This window comes from Grammomys surdaster, unplaced genomic scaffold (assembly GCF_004785775.1).
Source record: "Grammomys surdaster isolate TR1022 unplaced genomic scaffold, NIH_TR_1.0 164, whole genome shotgun sequence".
NCBI classification, from domain to species: Eukaryota; Metazoa; Chordata; class Mammalia; order Rodentia; family Muridae; genus Grammomys; species Grammomys surdaster.
Window position 1 is genome coordinate 5,987,250 of NW_021604612.1, and position 14,968 is coordinate 6,002,217.

Below are 14,968 nucleotides of genomic sequence, written 5' to 3' on the forward strand. Positions count from 1 at the left end.
CATCCCCATCTGTCCCTCACATCCCTTAAAGGGACCTGGGCTTCTGTGACATAAGACTGATTCTGAGGAGCAGGCAGAGACTGGTGACATAGGCCTGTCCTGTCTGCTGGTCCTCATGTACCATCTGTTTCCTCCTTGAAGGAGACTGGGCATCCACCTGTGGTCTCCACGCAGGGGAAGCCAGGAAGAGTCTGTCAGGGCAGGCTTCCAGAAGACCTGGTGTGGAGGTAATGGGGTTTTCTCAGCATCATCGCGGCTGGCTGGCTGGCTGGCTGGCTGCTGACGACAGCTCCTAATGGAGGGTGCCTGCGGCTGGGGCTGCCACGGTTCCTCCTGACAGCATGGACCCAGATGTGAGCCCAGGACACTCCAGCCCCCAGCACAGGCAGCAGTGGGGACCGGAGGTGCCTACTGCAGGTAAGCAGCTCGTACAGCTCGGCTTGTCACTACTCATTTCAGGATGGGTGGGGTCGGGGCCCATAGAGCTGAAATAACTGTAGAGTCCCCCCACAGCCTGTGGCTGGCTGGTGTTTGCTCTCCAGGTCTCTCGAGTGTTGCTCTAGGATGCTTTTGTTCCTCTGTTGACACTGGGAGGTGCTTTTCTAGACTCCAGAAAGTTCTCTGGGTGACTGGCAACTGCTGCTGTTGGCACGCTTACTTAGACGTCTTGTTCTAAACACGTTTGATCTCATTTGTGTAGTCTGTCAACGGCCACATCATGGCTGGCTGGGTACCTGCAGCTGGGGCTCCCTAAGGCCCAGAGGGCAGTCATGATGTAACTCCACTCCATCCTCTGCTGTCTCCAGTTGTTTGCCATGCATGTGCAGGTCGATGTGGCTACACTTTTTTTTCTTTACATTTTATGTGAATCTGTGCATAGGAGTGCACGTTGGGCTAAAAGAGGGGACAAGATCCGTTGGAGCTGGAGTCAGAGGTGCTGGCTTGTTCTCTGGGTACCAAGAGCCAAACTCTGGTTCTCATAATTGTACAAGTGTTCTTAAACACTGAGCCATCCCTCCAGCCCCCTAATGTATACACTTTAAGTTGTTACTATCAGTGTGTGGCCATCGGTGTGCACATGCTATGCTGTGTGTGTGGAAGTCAGAGGACAACAGGTCCATTCTTGCCTTCTGCCACGTTGAGGCATTGAGGCAGGGGCTCTCTCAACATCTGTGTACTCAAGGCTTCTGGCAACTGTCCCGTCTCTGCCTCCCAACTCAACAGCTCTGCGATTACACATGTGGGCCACCACATCAGCTTTTTAATATGAAGACAAAAAAGTATATATATATACACCTTTGTTTGTACACAAGTGTGGGTGCCCCAAGCTGAGACTATCAGACCCCCTGGAGCGACCTGATGTGGGTGCTGGGAACTCATCTGTCTTTTTAGCCCTGCCCCCTTTTCCACATGGGTTCTGGGGATCAAACTCAAGCCATCCGGCTCTTGCACTGATGCTCTTACCTCCTAAGCCATCATGACAGCCTGACACATGCATCTTAGTTCTGGTGGTTTGGTGAAATCATGCTGTCTGCCATCAGTACAGCTCAGGGGACAGTGACTCATGCCTGAACAAACAATCCTGTTACCAGAACAGAGCGCATTGTTCTGGTCTCAGCAGAGACCCCTGCAGCCTTCTCTCTGCCTGTGGGTGCTTGTCATGACTGACGGCAGGCTCTGTCTCCATGGTGATGTGTGAGATTCAGTGGCTTCTTCTATGGATCCCTTCCATGCTGTCCTCCCCAAACAGGCTGTCTGGGGTAGTTCTGAGTGGTGGATGGGTCTTTTCATCAACAAGTGTTCTCCAGAACGTGCTCGAAGGGGGAAAGCTAACTTACTATATAAGAGAGCCCCGAGCTACTGCTGGGATGAGGTTCAAGCTAGTATGTCTTACTTAAAAGCAAAGCACGCTTTGCAGCCACTTATAGGGGTGTGCAGAGACTGCTCTGGGGATGTGTTAGGATGGACTGTGTGTGTTAGGATGTGCAGTGTGTGTGTGTACTCAAGAATGTGTGTATGTGTGTGAGGGTGCTAGATTAGTTACTATGTTGGACCCCAGAGGCAAGTGAGGAGCTGAAGGGTCTGCAGATGTTCTGAGCAAGCACTTGGCAGGCAGGGCTGGCCTGTGTTCGGCCTGTGTTGGATGCTGGCCCACAGGGCCACCCACCACCCGCTCTCCTGGACCGGTGAGGAGGGAGGTCGGAAGGAAGGCACTGCCAGGGCTGTGCTTCTGAATTCAGGCCTCAGTTTGGCAAAGGCCTCAGCAAAGCAGCCGGTAGGAGCAGATGCTGGGGCCCACCTCCCTGCTCAGAGCCAAGCAAACTGACAGCTCTGGGGAGAACCCCACAAAGGTGCCCCCCCCCCAACTTGGGGACTTCCTGGCTTCTGGGTTTCTACTGACTCTAGGGTCTAGAAAAGCAGTGGGTCAGCATGGAGACACAATGCAGAAAGTATCTGAAGCTTGGCTTCCTGGACTCCCCGATGCTCCCTGCCATGGTGAGGAGGGGGCGGGAGACTCTGGGCAGCCGTCACCTTGGCATCTCATGGGCCTGGGCTTCCTGAGACTCTCTCCCAGTTTGTTTCAGTTGTGTCCTTATCAACAAAGGCAGTTCATGAATGTAAAATGTTTTCATAAATAATGGATCACCTTCCCTTGAGCCTGGAGGTCTAGCCGGGAAGATGCTGAGATGGACTTGCATCAAGCGTGCTGGCTTGTGCTCCCCTTTGAGGGCCTGCTAATGTCTTTGAAGCTCTGGGCACAGCTAATCCAAACAGCTAATTAAAATGAGATTGACTCACTGGGAGCCCAGTCCTCCAGGCCCAGAAGCAAGCTCATTTGTTCACAATGGCTAGACCAGGCTGCAGTTTCACTGTAGAAATCTCCCAGCATGCTTTGCAGCAGGCAGGCAGGATAAGGACCATGAACTGTTGCAAACCTGCTCCCAAGCAGTACAGACTAATTCTCTTCTGGCCACCACGTGGGTCACATGAACTGCAGGGCAGGGAGTTAGCAGGTAGATTGTTTCTTGCAGGACTGTGGGTAGGTGGGTGATACTCCGCCCCTGTGCAGCCAGGCCTCCCATCCCTGTGTGACATGAGTCAGAAGAGATGCCTTCACCAGCAGTGTGAAGCAGGGTTTGTGCTAACATTTTGGGACAGGTAAGTACAGGCTCTCCATCCACCACACTGGCTAGTGACCTTCATCAGAGACTGGAGCTGACGAGGCGGTGCCGAAGGCTGCTGCTGAGGAGCTGAGGGCTGTGGGCAGAGCAGCAGGTGGCACCGGGGTCCCAGCACCTGGGTGGAGGGCAGGTATGCTCTCTCTAGTCTACAGCAAGTTGAAAAGCGGGATCTGCCCTATAGTCTGGTCCCGTTACCAACTGTTGTTTTAGAGACACTTCCTAACTTAAAATCCTCCTGAGTGGTGGGATGGCAAGTGGGGGTCACTATGCTCTCCTTCTAAAGCTGCCCCTCCCCCAGTTTGAGGCTAATGTTTAATCTGGTCTATTTCCCAGAGGGCTGTGTGATACAAACCTCAAAGAAATGGCTGGATGCATACATACCTGCAGCCTAGTGACACATAAACTATGGGTAAGAAACAGAGCAAGACCAGTGCAGCCTGCCAGTCTGACCCCTTGGCAAACCAGGTTCTTCGAGACTTGAACAAAACCACTGTTAGGCTCTGGTTCATATTCCTGTGTGCTGTGCTAAATGGGAGAGGGCAGGCCCTGAGGTCTGACCCTGGATCCTGCAGTTGACCAGACCACGTTCCACTGTGCTGGAAGAGGCCCAAGCTGGGAAGAGGAGAGCCAGAAAGAAATGCAGGTCTCCTTGAGGTTTGGCAAACACCTACCATAAAGGCTGTCCTTGTATGCTGTGACCTTAAGGGAGCCAGTGCCGGAACCAGGCCACTCCCAATGGCATCAGTGGCACCTTTGTCTTTACCATGAGCTGGACAAATGCCAATGGGGCTTGGGACAGGAACATGGCCACAGGAGGGCTCAAAACTGGCTAGGGCAGGGTGGCAACACAGTGATGCCAAGCCAGCAAGGGAGAGGGTTGTCCTTAGGGAAAGTGTGAGAGGCAGCACGTTTGTCCTGGGAAGGGCAGCTGCCACAGTAGAGGCTCAGCTGGGCACATGCTGGAGCTGCTCTCCTGTTCCAGGGAGAAGTTCCCTAGTGCACAGCAGTAGGCAGCATTGGAGGCTGGGCGCAGGCTGCTGCCCAGGAGGGGCTCTGCTACCTCACACATGGGCAGTGGTGGCCAAGTCGCCGCAGGCCTGCCGCAGTAGCCAGGTAACCATCTGCCTTGGCTGCGTGGCCACAATGCCACGGCCTGTGCCATCTGCTGCTTCAAGCAAGAGCTCATGGGTAGTGGTGTCTCCATCTGAGCCACTGTCATGGGGCAGTCATCACCTGAAACCCCTCACCAGGGGAGACTGTTCTGAACTCCAAGCAACTAGCTTGTGGTGTTGCCCTGTAACAAGTGGACTGGGGCATGCTACCCTCATAGAGGATGGGTACCAAGTGCTTTGTCCTTGGCTGCTGGCTTCCCCATTTAGGAAGAACTCAAAGTGGCCCTGCTGGGGAACGTTGGTAATTCTGTTGCTCAGCTGAAAACCACACAGGACCCTAGAGAATGTTCCCATGGGAACGCTGTCTGAGCTTGAGAAACATGCCACCCGCACAGAGCGACAGTGCAGTCTGTATGCACGTCATGTTACCCTGCACCCGAGCTGTGGGATACACCGGGGCTGCAGGTGGTGGAGGAGACGTCCAGGAGCAGCAAACAAGGCCGTAAGTCCAGAACCTTTAATAATAAGAACAGACGTGGTTGCTTAAGGCAAAAGGCAAGCTGCAGATGTGTGGCCACCTCTGGCTCCCAGGGGCGTGTCCTGGCAGAGGCAGCACAGGGAGCTAACGGAGACCGCCTGTCCCCCACCTGTGAGCAGGTGCAGTGGCAGCAACCTGAGGAGCCAGTGTGGACAGAGCTGATGCTCCGTGCGGGAGGGGCATCTTCCAGGAGGCTGACCGCAGACCAGCTCGGGAGCTTTTTCTAACAGGGGCAGGAGCTGGGGCCTAGGAGGGCATGTATGCTTGAAACTACTCTAGTCACCTCTGCATCTGCTCTTAAAGCTCTTCAGTGGCCTGCCTTCCATGGCTGTGAAGCCCAGAAGGGAGCTGACTGCACAACCAATTTCCCTGACAAGTTTCTCCAGTGGACAGCTCCAGGACTGGGAAGTGAAGATGTAGCAAGACCAGGCCAGCAGGGGGCGCAGCTCAGAAAGAAGGAGGTGAGCTGTCCTGGGCACTCTCAAGTGCTGCGGAAGGGTTCTGCTAGGGAGAGGCCACAGCCTCAGCTGGCTCTGTGTCCGGTGCAGTGGACTGTGGATGTCTGAGGCCTCAATGTCGTAGTCTGAGATCATGCCACAAAACTACACATTGGTTGGAAGTGTGACTCAGTGGCAGCACTTGCCAAGCACGGATGTGAGGCCTCAGACTACTTCATCCCAGTACTGGCCACAAGAGCAGGCCATGAGGCATAGTGAGCTCTGGCTCTAGGCAGTGCTCCAGGTGAGGGCTGTCACCCCTTCCCTCTGAGAGCCCCTTCCCTCTGAGGCTGCACACCCTCTCAGGCCCTCCTGCACCGTTGTTTCCAACTTGGGTTCCACCTCATGAAGCTCCACCTCAACCCCCTTTCTGCTCTCTGCAGACCCAATGTAGAGTTTTTTAGCCCATTTGTTTTTTAGCTGGTATTCGCTGGGAGAGGGACTCTGCCTCCTGAGACCTGGTGGCCTTTGTCCAGGCGTGTTAGGTGCCTGGTCTGTGGGGATTTTGGAGAGCTCTGACTGGGTCTCCTGGCCACTGTGTGTGGATTGCCCGTGACACTCTGAAGCCAGAGTGGGTGAGCTATGGCGGCTGCAGTGTTTGTCAAGTGCACTGCAGCTGCTGAGGGAAGAAATGCCACCAGCCAGGCTCGGAAACTAACCCAATCCCATCCCTGTGGAATGGCCCTTTCCCTCTGCAGGGAAGGATGGCTGTCTCCTTCACAGCACATGTACAGGACAGAGCAAGCGAGGCAGAACACTCCTTACACAGGTAAGGGCGGCTCTATAATTATGAACAGTGGGGTCAGAAGCCCACCGTGAGCTGGGGAAGCAGGCTGGAGGCTGAACGCTTGCCTGCATCTGTGAGGCCCTCAGCACCACACCCAGGAGACAGGCCAGTGGGAGTGAAGGCCACATGGCCCTGGCCTGTAGAACGAGGGAGGGTGTCACTGCTGCCACAGGCTGAGGGGGAGGGGCCACCCCTGAAAAGGTTAACTGAGTCATCAGCCAGTCCTACCACAGCCCTAAGGAGGAGGAGGAGGAGGAAAAGGAGGAAAGCAGCAATGGACTCCGGGGTCTGTACAGGGGCTGCACAGGGCAACAGGGCTGTGTGACCACAGGCACGCAGAGCACTGTCCCCAGATGTCCACTATGTGCTGCAGAGCCTTGTTCCAGCTCTAAGATTTGTAAAACCGCCCTTTCCGTCTACATGAGGTGACACTCTAAATATTGTCATGGGGGAAAGACAGTGCGATGTCATAGCTGTATCCAGCCGTGGTGTTACGGGGTAAGCGGCAGATAGGAAGGGGACTCTGAAAGGCCAGCTGGTCCACAGCAAATTCATAGGCATGGATCAGGCCGCGATGTCTAGAGGAAGCAGAGAAAAGCACCAGTTACCAAGGCTGCTGTGGAAGAGACAGATGCAGAGTCTAGGCTGGCTCTCCAGTGTGATCACGTGCTCTGAGGCCATAGTCTGTCAGATATGCAGACCCCAGGGCTGAGGGGAGTAGGGAGCCCCAAAAGACAGTGTTTATGAAGAAGCATCTGAAGGGACCTCAGCACAGAGAGTCTGCCTGTCAACTGACATTGTGTCTCTGCTGTCCCTAACGGCAGGAGCAGCTGCACAACACTGCATGCACAACACTGCAGACAGACAGACACTCGGTGTGTGCTCCTGCTACAGCTGGTCCCCGGAGAGGATGACATGACCAGGCTGAGCAGGAAGCACGGAGCCCCGGCTCACTCAGATGTGTGCCCAGCCCGCACTGACCTCCTGTGACAGGCGAAGTTGTCGAGGTCGGAGTTCCGAAGCACCTTCTCGTAGGGCACGTTGGCGGTGATCAGGCTGTGGCTATTGAAGGAGATGTAGCGCACAGGGTGCCTGCGGGAGGGGAGAGCACTGTGAGGCAGGAGCAGCCTTCCCCGGCTGTATGCAGCAGAGCCCTCTAGGCACTTTCCACTATGGAGAAGGAACTGGCCCAAGCGTTGGCAGCTCCCAGAGCAGGCGGGAGCAAGGCCTCCTTCTCTGGCACCATGCCATTTTTACAAACACACTTCTAACCTCCTCACGTCCCAGCTGACTGCTTCAACAAGCTGGTGTATTTGGTACATAAGAATATTCAACTGAGACAAACCTACAACAGGGCCCAGAGACCCCACAAGCCACATGGGCGAGTTCTTATCCTCGGGGTGAGGCCTCAGTCCCGAGTGATGGCTACCGCTGACAGCCCCTGTACCTGGAAGGCTCCAAACCAGTGGGAGTAAGGAGCCCCCCTCAGCCAGGAAGAAGAATACCACAGCACACCAAGTGGGGCTAGCTGAGGCCACTAGGAAGGAGGAGGAGGCCTGTAGCAAGAACAAGCCTTTTGGCAAAAGGACATGAAGGAGAGGTGGCTGGTGAGGGAAGGCAGGCTGGTGGTCAGGCAGCAGCTGCATTAGACGGAGCTTGGGACAGGCCCAGGGTGCCTACAGAGAGAAGGCCTTAGCAGGAGTGCCCTGGGCTGAAGAGCAGGGACCTCACTTCCCTGGTTTCCCCTGGGTGGTGAGAAGGTGTGAGCATTGCAGAGGCCCAGAAAGGCTGGTGCTGTCCTGGACCCACAGAGAACCAACTACAAGTGCTGGCTTTCCTGAAGTTCAGGCAAATGCTGTTTGCAATGTGGGACTTTTGAACTGCCTTTTGGCACCACCTGGTGGCACCATGGTGTATCACCGGTGAAGTTGGAGAAGGGCAAGGCCAGAGGTAGTGTGGTAAGACCAGGGGTTCTGATCTGATAAAGCTGCTAGCCAAAGAATTCACCACCCTGCAGGCCAAAAAAAAAAAAAAAAAAAACCAAAGCGACTTTACTTCGCACCTTTGGGAGTGTTTGTGAAGCTACAGACCCTGCACTTAAACGAAGGCAGAGCTGTCTTGGTTGTGTATCTGGGGAAAGGGCTCTGTCTATGTTATGTTCTCCAGCCGGGCAGTTACAGCGTCACACCCTCTTGTTATGGAGGAGCCAGTGTTCAGCTAGAGGACTCCGGGCAGGCTCTGCCACTGAAGGCATAGGAGCCAGCTGGGAACTCCAGGCAGACTCACACAAACAATTTCACCGTAGGGCTCCAGTCCTAGAAGGCCCTGGCCTGTGCCCAGAACAGGATTCTCCTCTCAACACTCCTGCTCGAGCTGAGGTGAGCTCCCCTTAGCTGAGGCTCATGCAACTCACACCCCAAGTGCCCTTCTTCATACTGAAGGGAGGCAGGAGCCACACTTGGACACACTGCGTCTGGCACATGCACACTGGAAATTAGTCTCCTCAAGCAGGCCTCTTCCTGGTAACTAAGATGACGGGATTCACACGGTACCTGCACCACAGCTGTGAAGTTCCCTATATCTAAGAGGCCAGGATGCTCAATGAGGGCTGTGTGTCACTGGAGGACAGAGGAGCTCAGGTCTCTGGATTGGTGTCTTCCCAAGCCTAGGTCACCTCTCCTGCATAAAGTGCTCTCGGGAAGGTGCAGTGACCTTCCTGAAGGTCACTTCCTGCGCAGTGAGGGTGCAGGCAGCCTGGGAACCACAGTCTATGCAGGAACCAGCTTACCTGGAGTGCACCTCCCACAGCTTCTGGTTCATGCGGTAATCCCACACAGACACCAGCCCCTCCTCGCCTCCACTGATGATCTTCCAGTCATCCATCTGGACTGCGGACACGCCCAGCTGGTGGGCAGACAGTGACAGGGCGATCTTATCGCTGCGGAGGTCATGGATTCGTACTCTGGAAGAAGAGCACCAGGAGAAGAGGGGTAACTGAGGAGGCCTGCAAGTACCAGTACCACAGTTCCTAGAGCGCTCTGGTGGGAGTCTCCCATGGGGAGTCACCTGGAATACAGAGCAGCCTTGTCTTGTGATCAGAAACAAATCTGCCAAAAAGTCAGGCGAGGCAGAAGCCAGCATGTGCTGTCCCAGACTCCACCTCCACGCAAGCTGCTTCCAGGGCCTGGGATGACTTTAACCTGGAGATTACGCCTTACTCACCCGCCAGGCCCTGAGCGCATCATGGGAACTAGCTTGTTAGTGTGTAGGCATCAGGCACAAGGATGGGTGTTGTAGTTCTGAGCCACAAGAGTTGGATTACAGAGCAAATGTTACCAAAAGTTTGGTAAACTTGCCCTTGGGGAGCAGGAGCCAATGCTATGGAGAGCTAACTTCCTTTTTACAGACAGGCTGTTTTATGAATTTTATAACTCCATTTCTTCCCTGAGTCTCTAGATATGCCCAGTTTTTTTGTTTGAGGGTTTTTCATTTTTTTTTTTTTTTAGTTCAATTTCCACAATTCAAAACTTTGATAAGTAACTTTTTAGGAAAACACAGACAAACTAAACAGCTTAAACAATAAGAACCAACAGTCAGTCCCTGCACAGAGTAAGTACCAGGCATGGGCAGCATCTCAGGAGCAGCCCTGCCGCCATGCCCCAAGAAAGGTAGGTTGTTACCATCAGGCAGACAGCAGGACCAGAGGAAGCCCCCTGGAGACTAGTCAAGCTTTCACACACTGTACAGAAGAGAACTGCAATCAGCTCCATGGGGCTGAAGCAAGCCCCTGGGTCTAACAGGATTCCTCCCAACAGCCAGGCACTGTCAGCACTGCTTCTGCCCACTGTGATCAAAAAGGATACCAGATTTAAGAGAAACAGCAATTTGTCAATATTAATATGTCCAAATCAACAATTACATTTAAAATTATGTTTGTCTGCAAAAAAAAACAGGGGAGGCTATCAGATCCTCAGGACCTGGAGTTAGAGTTGTGAGCTGCCGTGTGGGTGCTGGGGGTTTGATCTGGGCCTGTGCTCTTAACTGAGGAGCCCCACCAGCTCCTGTCTGTATAGACGACCACTAATCGTAAGAAACATCAAAGGGATGGAGAGGTGGATCTGCAGTTAGAAACGTGGATTGCTCTTGGAAAGGATCCGAGTTCGGTTCCAGTACCCACATGAGGCAGACCACGAATATTGGAACTGCAGCTCCTGGGATCCAGATGCCCTCTGCTGATCTACCTAGGTACCATCTGACCTCAAATGGGTTTTTAGTTTTATGATAGCAGTCAGTGTATGCTGTTTTCTCAACTTGGAGCAAGTTACATATAATACCAGGTATCTGAGAGGCTGAAGCAGGAGGATGGCAAGTTCCAGGTCCCCCTCAACAGCTTTAATCACATTCTGTGTCAAATAAACGTGTCTGTGATATAGTGTGGTGGTAGAGCTCCTGCCTAACAAGGGGAGCTTTCTGGGTCACTCAGAAAGCTGAAGCATGGGGACTGCTGAGAGTTTGAGGCTAGCCTATGCTACATAGCAAGACCTTGTTTCAAATAAAGAAAAGCCCACAAGTACGTTAGATGATGACAGTGAGTCTGCAGCAGTTCCTTCCTAACAGGCCCCTCCAGGTTACAGTGAGGACCCCACACGGGAATGCCTTGGCACAGCACACCCCGTTACCCTACAGGGCAATATAAAAGCAAACGCTGTGACGCTCCTCAGACTCTGGCCTGTGGCGAGGTGCATGACTACTGCACACACAAACCCTCTGCAGGGACTCGGCTCGAGCCCTCCAGTGTGAGGCCCAGGCTGGGATGGCTTAGAAGGCGCTGCTGCTGGGTGTTTCTCAAGTGGGTAAGAGGAGTCCGGCTCCAGCATGCACCCCTTTCTCCTGACTGCAGATGCAGTGCGATCACAGCCTCACACGCCAGCTACCATGACTCCCACCCTGACGGACCAACCATACCTTCAGTGACTCATACGCTAAGGGAAACTCGGAGCTTGCCTGCCTGCCTGCTGTAGTCAGGCTGTCAGCCATAGGGCTGCATCAGCAGCACCAGACAGCCACAGAGCCTCTGTGTCAGAGGCCTGGGCAGCCATCTATCACACACCACTATCCCCCTGCCCTGCAGGACTGTAAATCGTTTAGACTCAGAGCTGGGTGGCTGTGGCCCTCAATTCCCAGGGCAGGGGCAGTGAGGCGCCATGAACACCTCAACTCCTGCTCATAAACAGCCATCCATCTCCCAGACTGAAGACACCGACCCTCAACATGAACTTCATGAGAAGGCAAGAAGGATGCCAGTGTGGACAGCAGCAAGGGGGGTGGGGCGTGGAGGGCAGGGGCATCACACTGAAAGGAGGTCCGGGTGCCGCCCTGGGTTAGTGCTAGAGAACACTGGTCAGAATAAAACACATACTGCAGAATACCATTTTAAAAATGGGAGCACACAGGAAGTGTTCTGCAGCCTGAGGGAGAAGGAATCACCAGTTCAGGAATGATCGTTAGGCTGACAGGGAAATTAGAGGCACCATTAAAGAGCATGAATGTGAATGACCGAATGGGGTGGTTGTTCAGGCAACCACAGGACAGGAGCTGCTCAGCTGTGACACTGATCACGGAGCAGGGTCAGCGGTGAGGCCTTGGAAGTGGGCAGGTCTATGTGGGGACAGGCGGCCGTCACAAGGCTGCACAGAGGCCGCCGCACTGGCTTCTGGGTGCAGAGCACAGTTCACAAGGTCAATGCTACCGGCGGTTCCTCGGGAGGGAATGTAGCCAGAGCCCTAAGAGAGGTGTTTACTTTACTCAAAGTTCTACCATGCTGTTTAAAAGTGAGGCCTCAGAGGACGTTGGCTTCGCCCTGGTATGCATCCAGCCGCACCCAGCCGATTTGTTTCAGACCGTGTCTGGTCTCATGGGCACTATGAAGTAGGTGTAATGTGGAACTATGGAAGCCGGGGTCCAGCACCAGGGAGATGAAGGCAGGAGGGCCAAGAGTTCAAGGTCGTTCTTGGCTATGAGGCTACATCAACAAAAGCTCAAGATCAGCCTGGTTATAAGACTGCCTGCTGTAAAAGCACACCAACAACAGAACAACAGACGACCACAGTCCTGGGGTGCAGAACGGAGGTCACACAGCAAGATGGGACTGTAGACTCACTCCTAGCCTCACTCCAGTGACACACACAACTGCCTGGCTTCAGGCCTCCATAGGTAGGGGGAGGGAGCAGAAAGGGTGGAGCACTTCCCCACACATGCTAGTTCATGAGAACTACCAGGGCCCCTCCCTCTATGAGTGCGCACTGTGTGGCTGTTAAGAGTCTAGGGCAAGCTCCTGTGGTCCACAGTTCAGAGCTTGCTGTCTGTCCCTCTGCTGTGTTTACAGCAGTTCGACGGCGCCAAACAAGACAACACACACAGAGACACCGCGGCTCAGGTCTGCTAAGGACTCAGAAACCGGCCCACACAGTGGAACCCAGTTTTGAGACATCTGGCTTGTTTCAGACAGAACTGCACATGCTGCAGTGTCCTGTCCATTCAAACCATCACATTCACAGAAGAAGCAGGTATCGGCCCAGATCATCTGACAGTGCAGTACCAACCACACTGCAGCAGCTCTGGCAGAGCCGGCAGCCTCAGCACCCAAACCACACACTCCACACTGGGAGACAGGTAGCCCAGAAAATGGGCAGAGACACATGCCAAGCCCACCAATTCCAGGGACAAGAAGGGGCCAATGGTAGAAACTGTGAATCCTCATCTAGTGAGTATCACCACTTTGCCTGCTGAAAGAAAAGAATTGGTCTGAAAGCTGTAATTGTCCTATGTTTACTATCCATGGAAGGGCTTGGAGGACAGCCCCAACACTGCCTCTCTGCAGCCCTTGCTAATGAAAACCGAACCACAGGAGGCAGCTTTAGCCCGCCAATTAAAACAAAAGACACCAGAACCTTCCAAAGACTCCAGCAGAGGAGCATCCATCTGATGGGCAGGAAAACGTGCTGGAACGGAGAGGGAGGCACGCTCCGGTCGGTCCTGTGCGAAGAGCTTTGAATAACTCATTATAACACTTGCAGATGGAGTGAGTGTAATGTTCGCGCCCTGCACGCGCCCTGGCAGCAGGCAGCACACATGAGCACACCACAACTTTCTGTGTGCTGGGCTGGAAGGAAGCGAGAAGACTCTTTAATTGGGGGGTCACACCTTGGGGCGTGCTTCCTATTGGTTTGGACTCAACAGTCCTGCATGATAACAAGGCAGACTGTGGAGGCAAAGTTGGCAGGGTTCAGACTCTGGGTTGGCTGTTCTTCAGGAAGAATCTACACATGGCTGCATTTCTATCCAGGAACTAAAGGTAAATGTACGGAAATGTAAAATTATGACTACATCAGTTGGGAAAACTGCTATTTTTAAGGGGTTAGCGTGCACTTCCGTCTGACCATGCTGTACCTGAGCTGTGGAGGAGGCTGCACACAGGTGTATGTGCAGAGTTCACACCTCACCCACACAGCACCGACAGCCTCCCAGGAAGGTTCAAGTTCATAGCAACCAAAACACGAACCCCTTGTGTGTGCAGGCGGACGTTACAGATAGTTTACAGATGTCCACTCTGTCCAGCCGGGCTAAGCTTAGCATGCTCTGTGCTAAGCAGCCATCCCTGGGGGGTCATCCTGAAGCCCTTAGCACCTGACTGCTCAGAGACTCTACTAAAGCCCAAACTCTGTGGCTCATGAAAAGCCAGCCTGGGACACTGCCCAGGACAGCACTGCTGGTAGCCAAAGTCGCAGAGCTAGAAGCAGGAAAGCTTTAAGCTTGTAGTTTGCATTTTAAGTCCACACATGAGGCTCAGCAAGCAAGGGCAATGCCTGCAGCAGCCTAGTGACCTGAGTTTCGTCTCTAGAAAGTTGGTAACGGTGGAAGGAGAGAGCCAACTCCGTGGTTGTCCTCAGACCCCAAATGCACACTGTGGCCATGCACCCCGTCATCATGCATACACACAATACAGTTAAAAATATTAAATTTAAAATCATCACAGACAGTTTGCATTCTATGTTGCACATTTTTGTCTTGTTCTTTTTAAGATTTTATTTTGATTGTATGTCTGTGTGCATTATGTGCACGTGCAAGTGCAGGTGCCTGAAGAGGCCAGAGCGGGGCATCTGGTCCCCTGAGATGAGTTCCAGGCAGTTGTGAGAGCCTGATGTGGCTGCTGAGAATCAGGCTGAGGGCCTCTGAAAGGGTAGTGCCTGCTCTGAACAGCTGGGCCACCTCTCCAGCCTGCTCTCACAGAGAGCCTCACTGTACAGTCTGCTGTCCTGAGACCTCCAGGTGTTGACTCTCATTCCCAACCCTCCATCCACAGCGAGAACACAGCAAGGCTGGCTCTGGACGGTAGCTATCCAGTACACCCTAACCAAACAAGGCAGGAAGCCCAGGCCAGCCGGGGAAGACTGATCAACAGACAGACCAGGAACGGGAACACACTCCATTGTTATGGTCAGCCATACAAGGACAGACAAAACAATCTTGTCAACAACGGGACAAAGCTAGACTCACCTCACACTGGACCCAAACTGCCTGTCAGGTAGGTCATCCATTTCAAATATTAAGAGATTAAATTATAAAAGTCAAGAAAACAAATCAATAACCCTGGATTAGAAAAACCATTTCTTATAAATAAATGTTAGCACAAGCAATGAAAGGAAATCAGATGAATCACACTGGACCAGAATTTAAAGCCTATGCTTTAAAGTACACTGTCAGCAGTGAGAACACCCTGTGCTGCAGAGTACAGTGTCAGCAGTGAGAACACCCCGTGCTTTAGAGTACACTGACAGCAGTGAGAACACCCC

At 53.4% G+C, this 14,968-nt stretch overlaps 1 protein-coding gene and 1 long non-coding RNA gene across 2 annotated transcripts in view; one reads left to right on the plus strand and one right to left on the minus strand.

Annotated features, from left to right (window-relative positions):
* Nucleotides 1-4,796: 4,796 nt before the first annotated feature.
* Nucleotides 4,797-14,968, minus strand: part of Fbxw8 (F-box and WD repeat domain containing 8) — a 91,321-nt gene continuing 81,149 nt past the window's right edge. Inside the window, exons 9-11 of the mRNA XM_028765468.1 lie at nucleotides 8,905-9,078; nucleotides 7,098-7,208; nucleotides 4,797-6,694 (exon numbers count right to left, since the gene is read on the minus strand). Coding sequence (XP_028621301.1) covers nucleotides 6,550-6,694; nucleotides 7,098-7,208; nucleotides 8,905-9,078 — 430 coding nt within the window. The 3' untranslated portion in view covers nucleotides 4,797-6,549. The remainder of the gene's footprint in view (nucleotides 6,695-7,097; nucleotides 7,209-8,904; nucleotides 9,079-14,968) is intronic.
* Nucleotides 4,916-11,487, plus strand: LOC114619629. The gene is made up of 3 exons (XR_003711198.1): nucleotides 4,916-5,293; nucleotides 6,028-6,098; nucleotides 11,017-11,487. It is a non-coding gene; the product is annotated as an uncharacterized LOC114619629 (long non-coding RNA).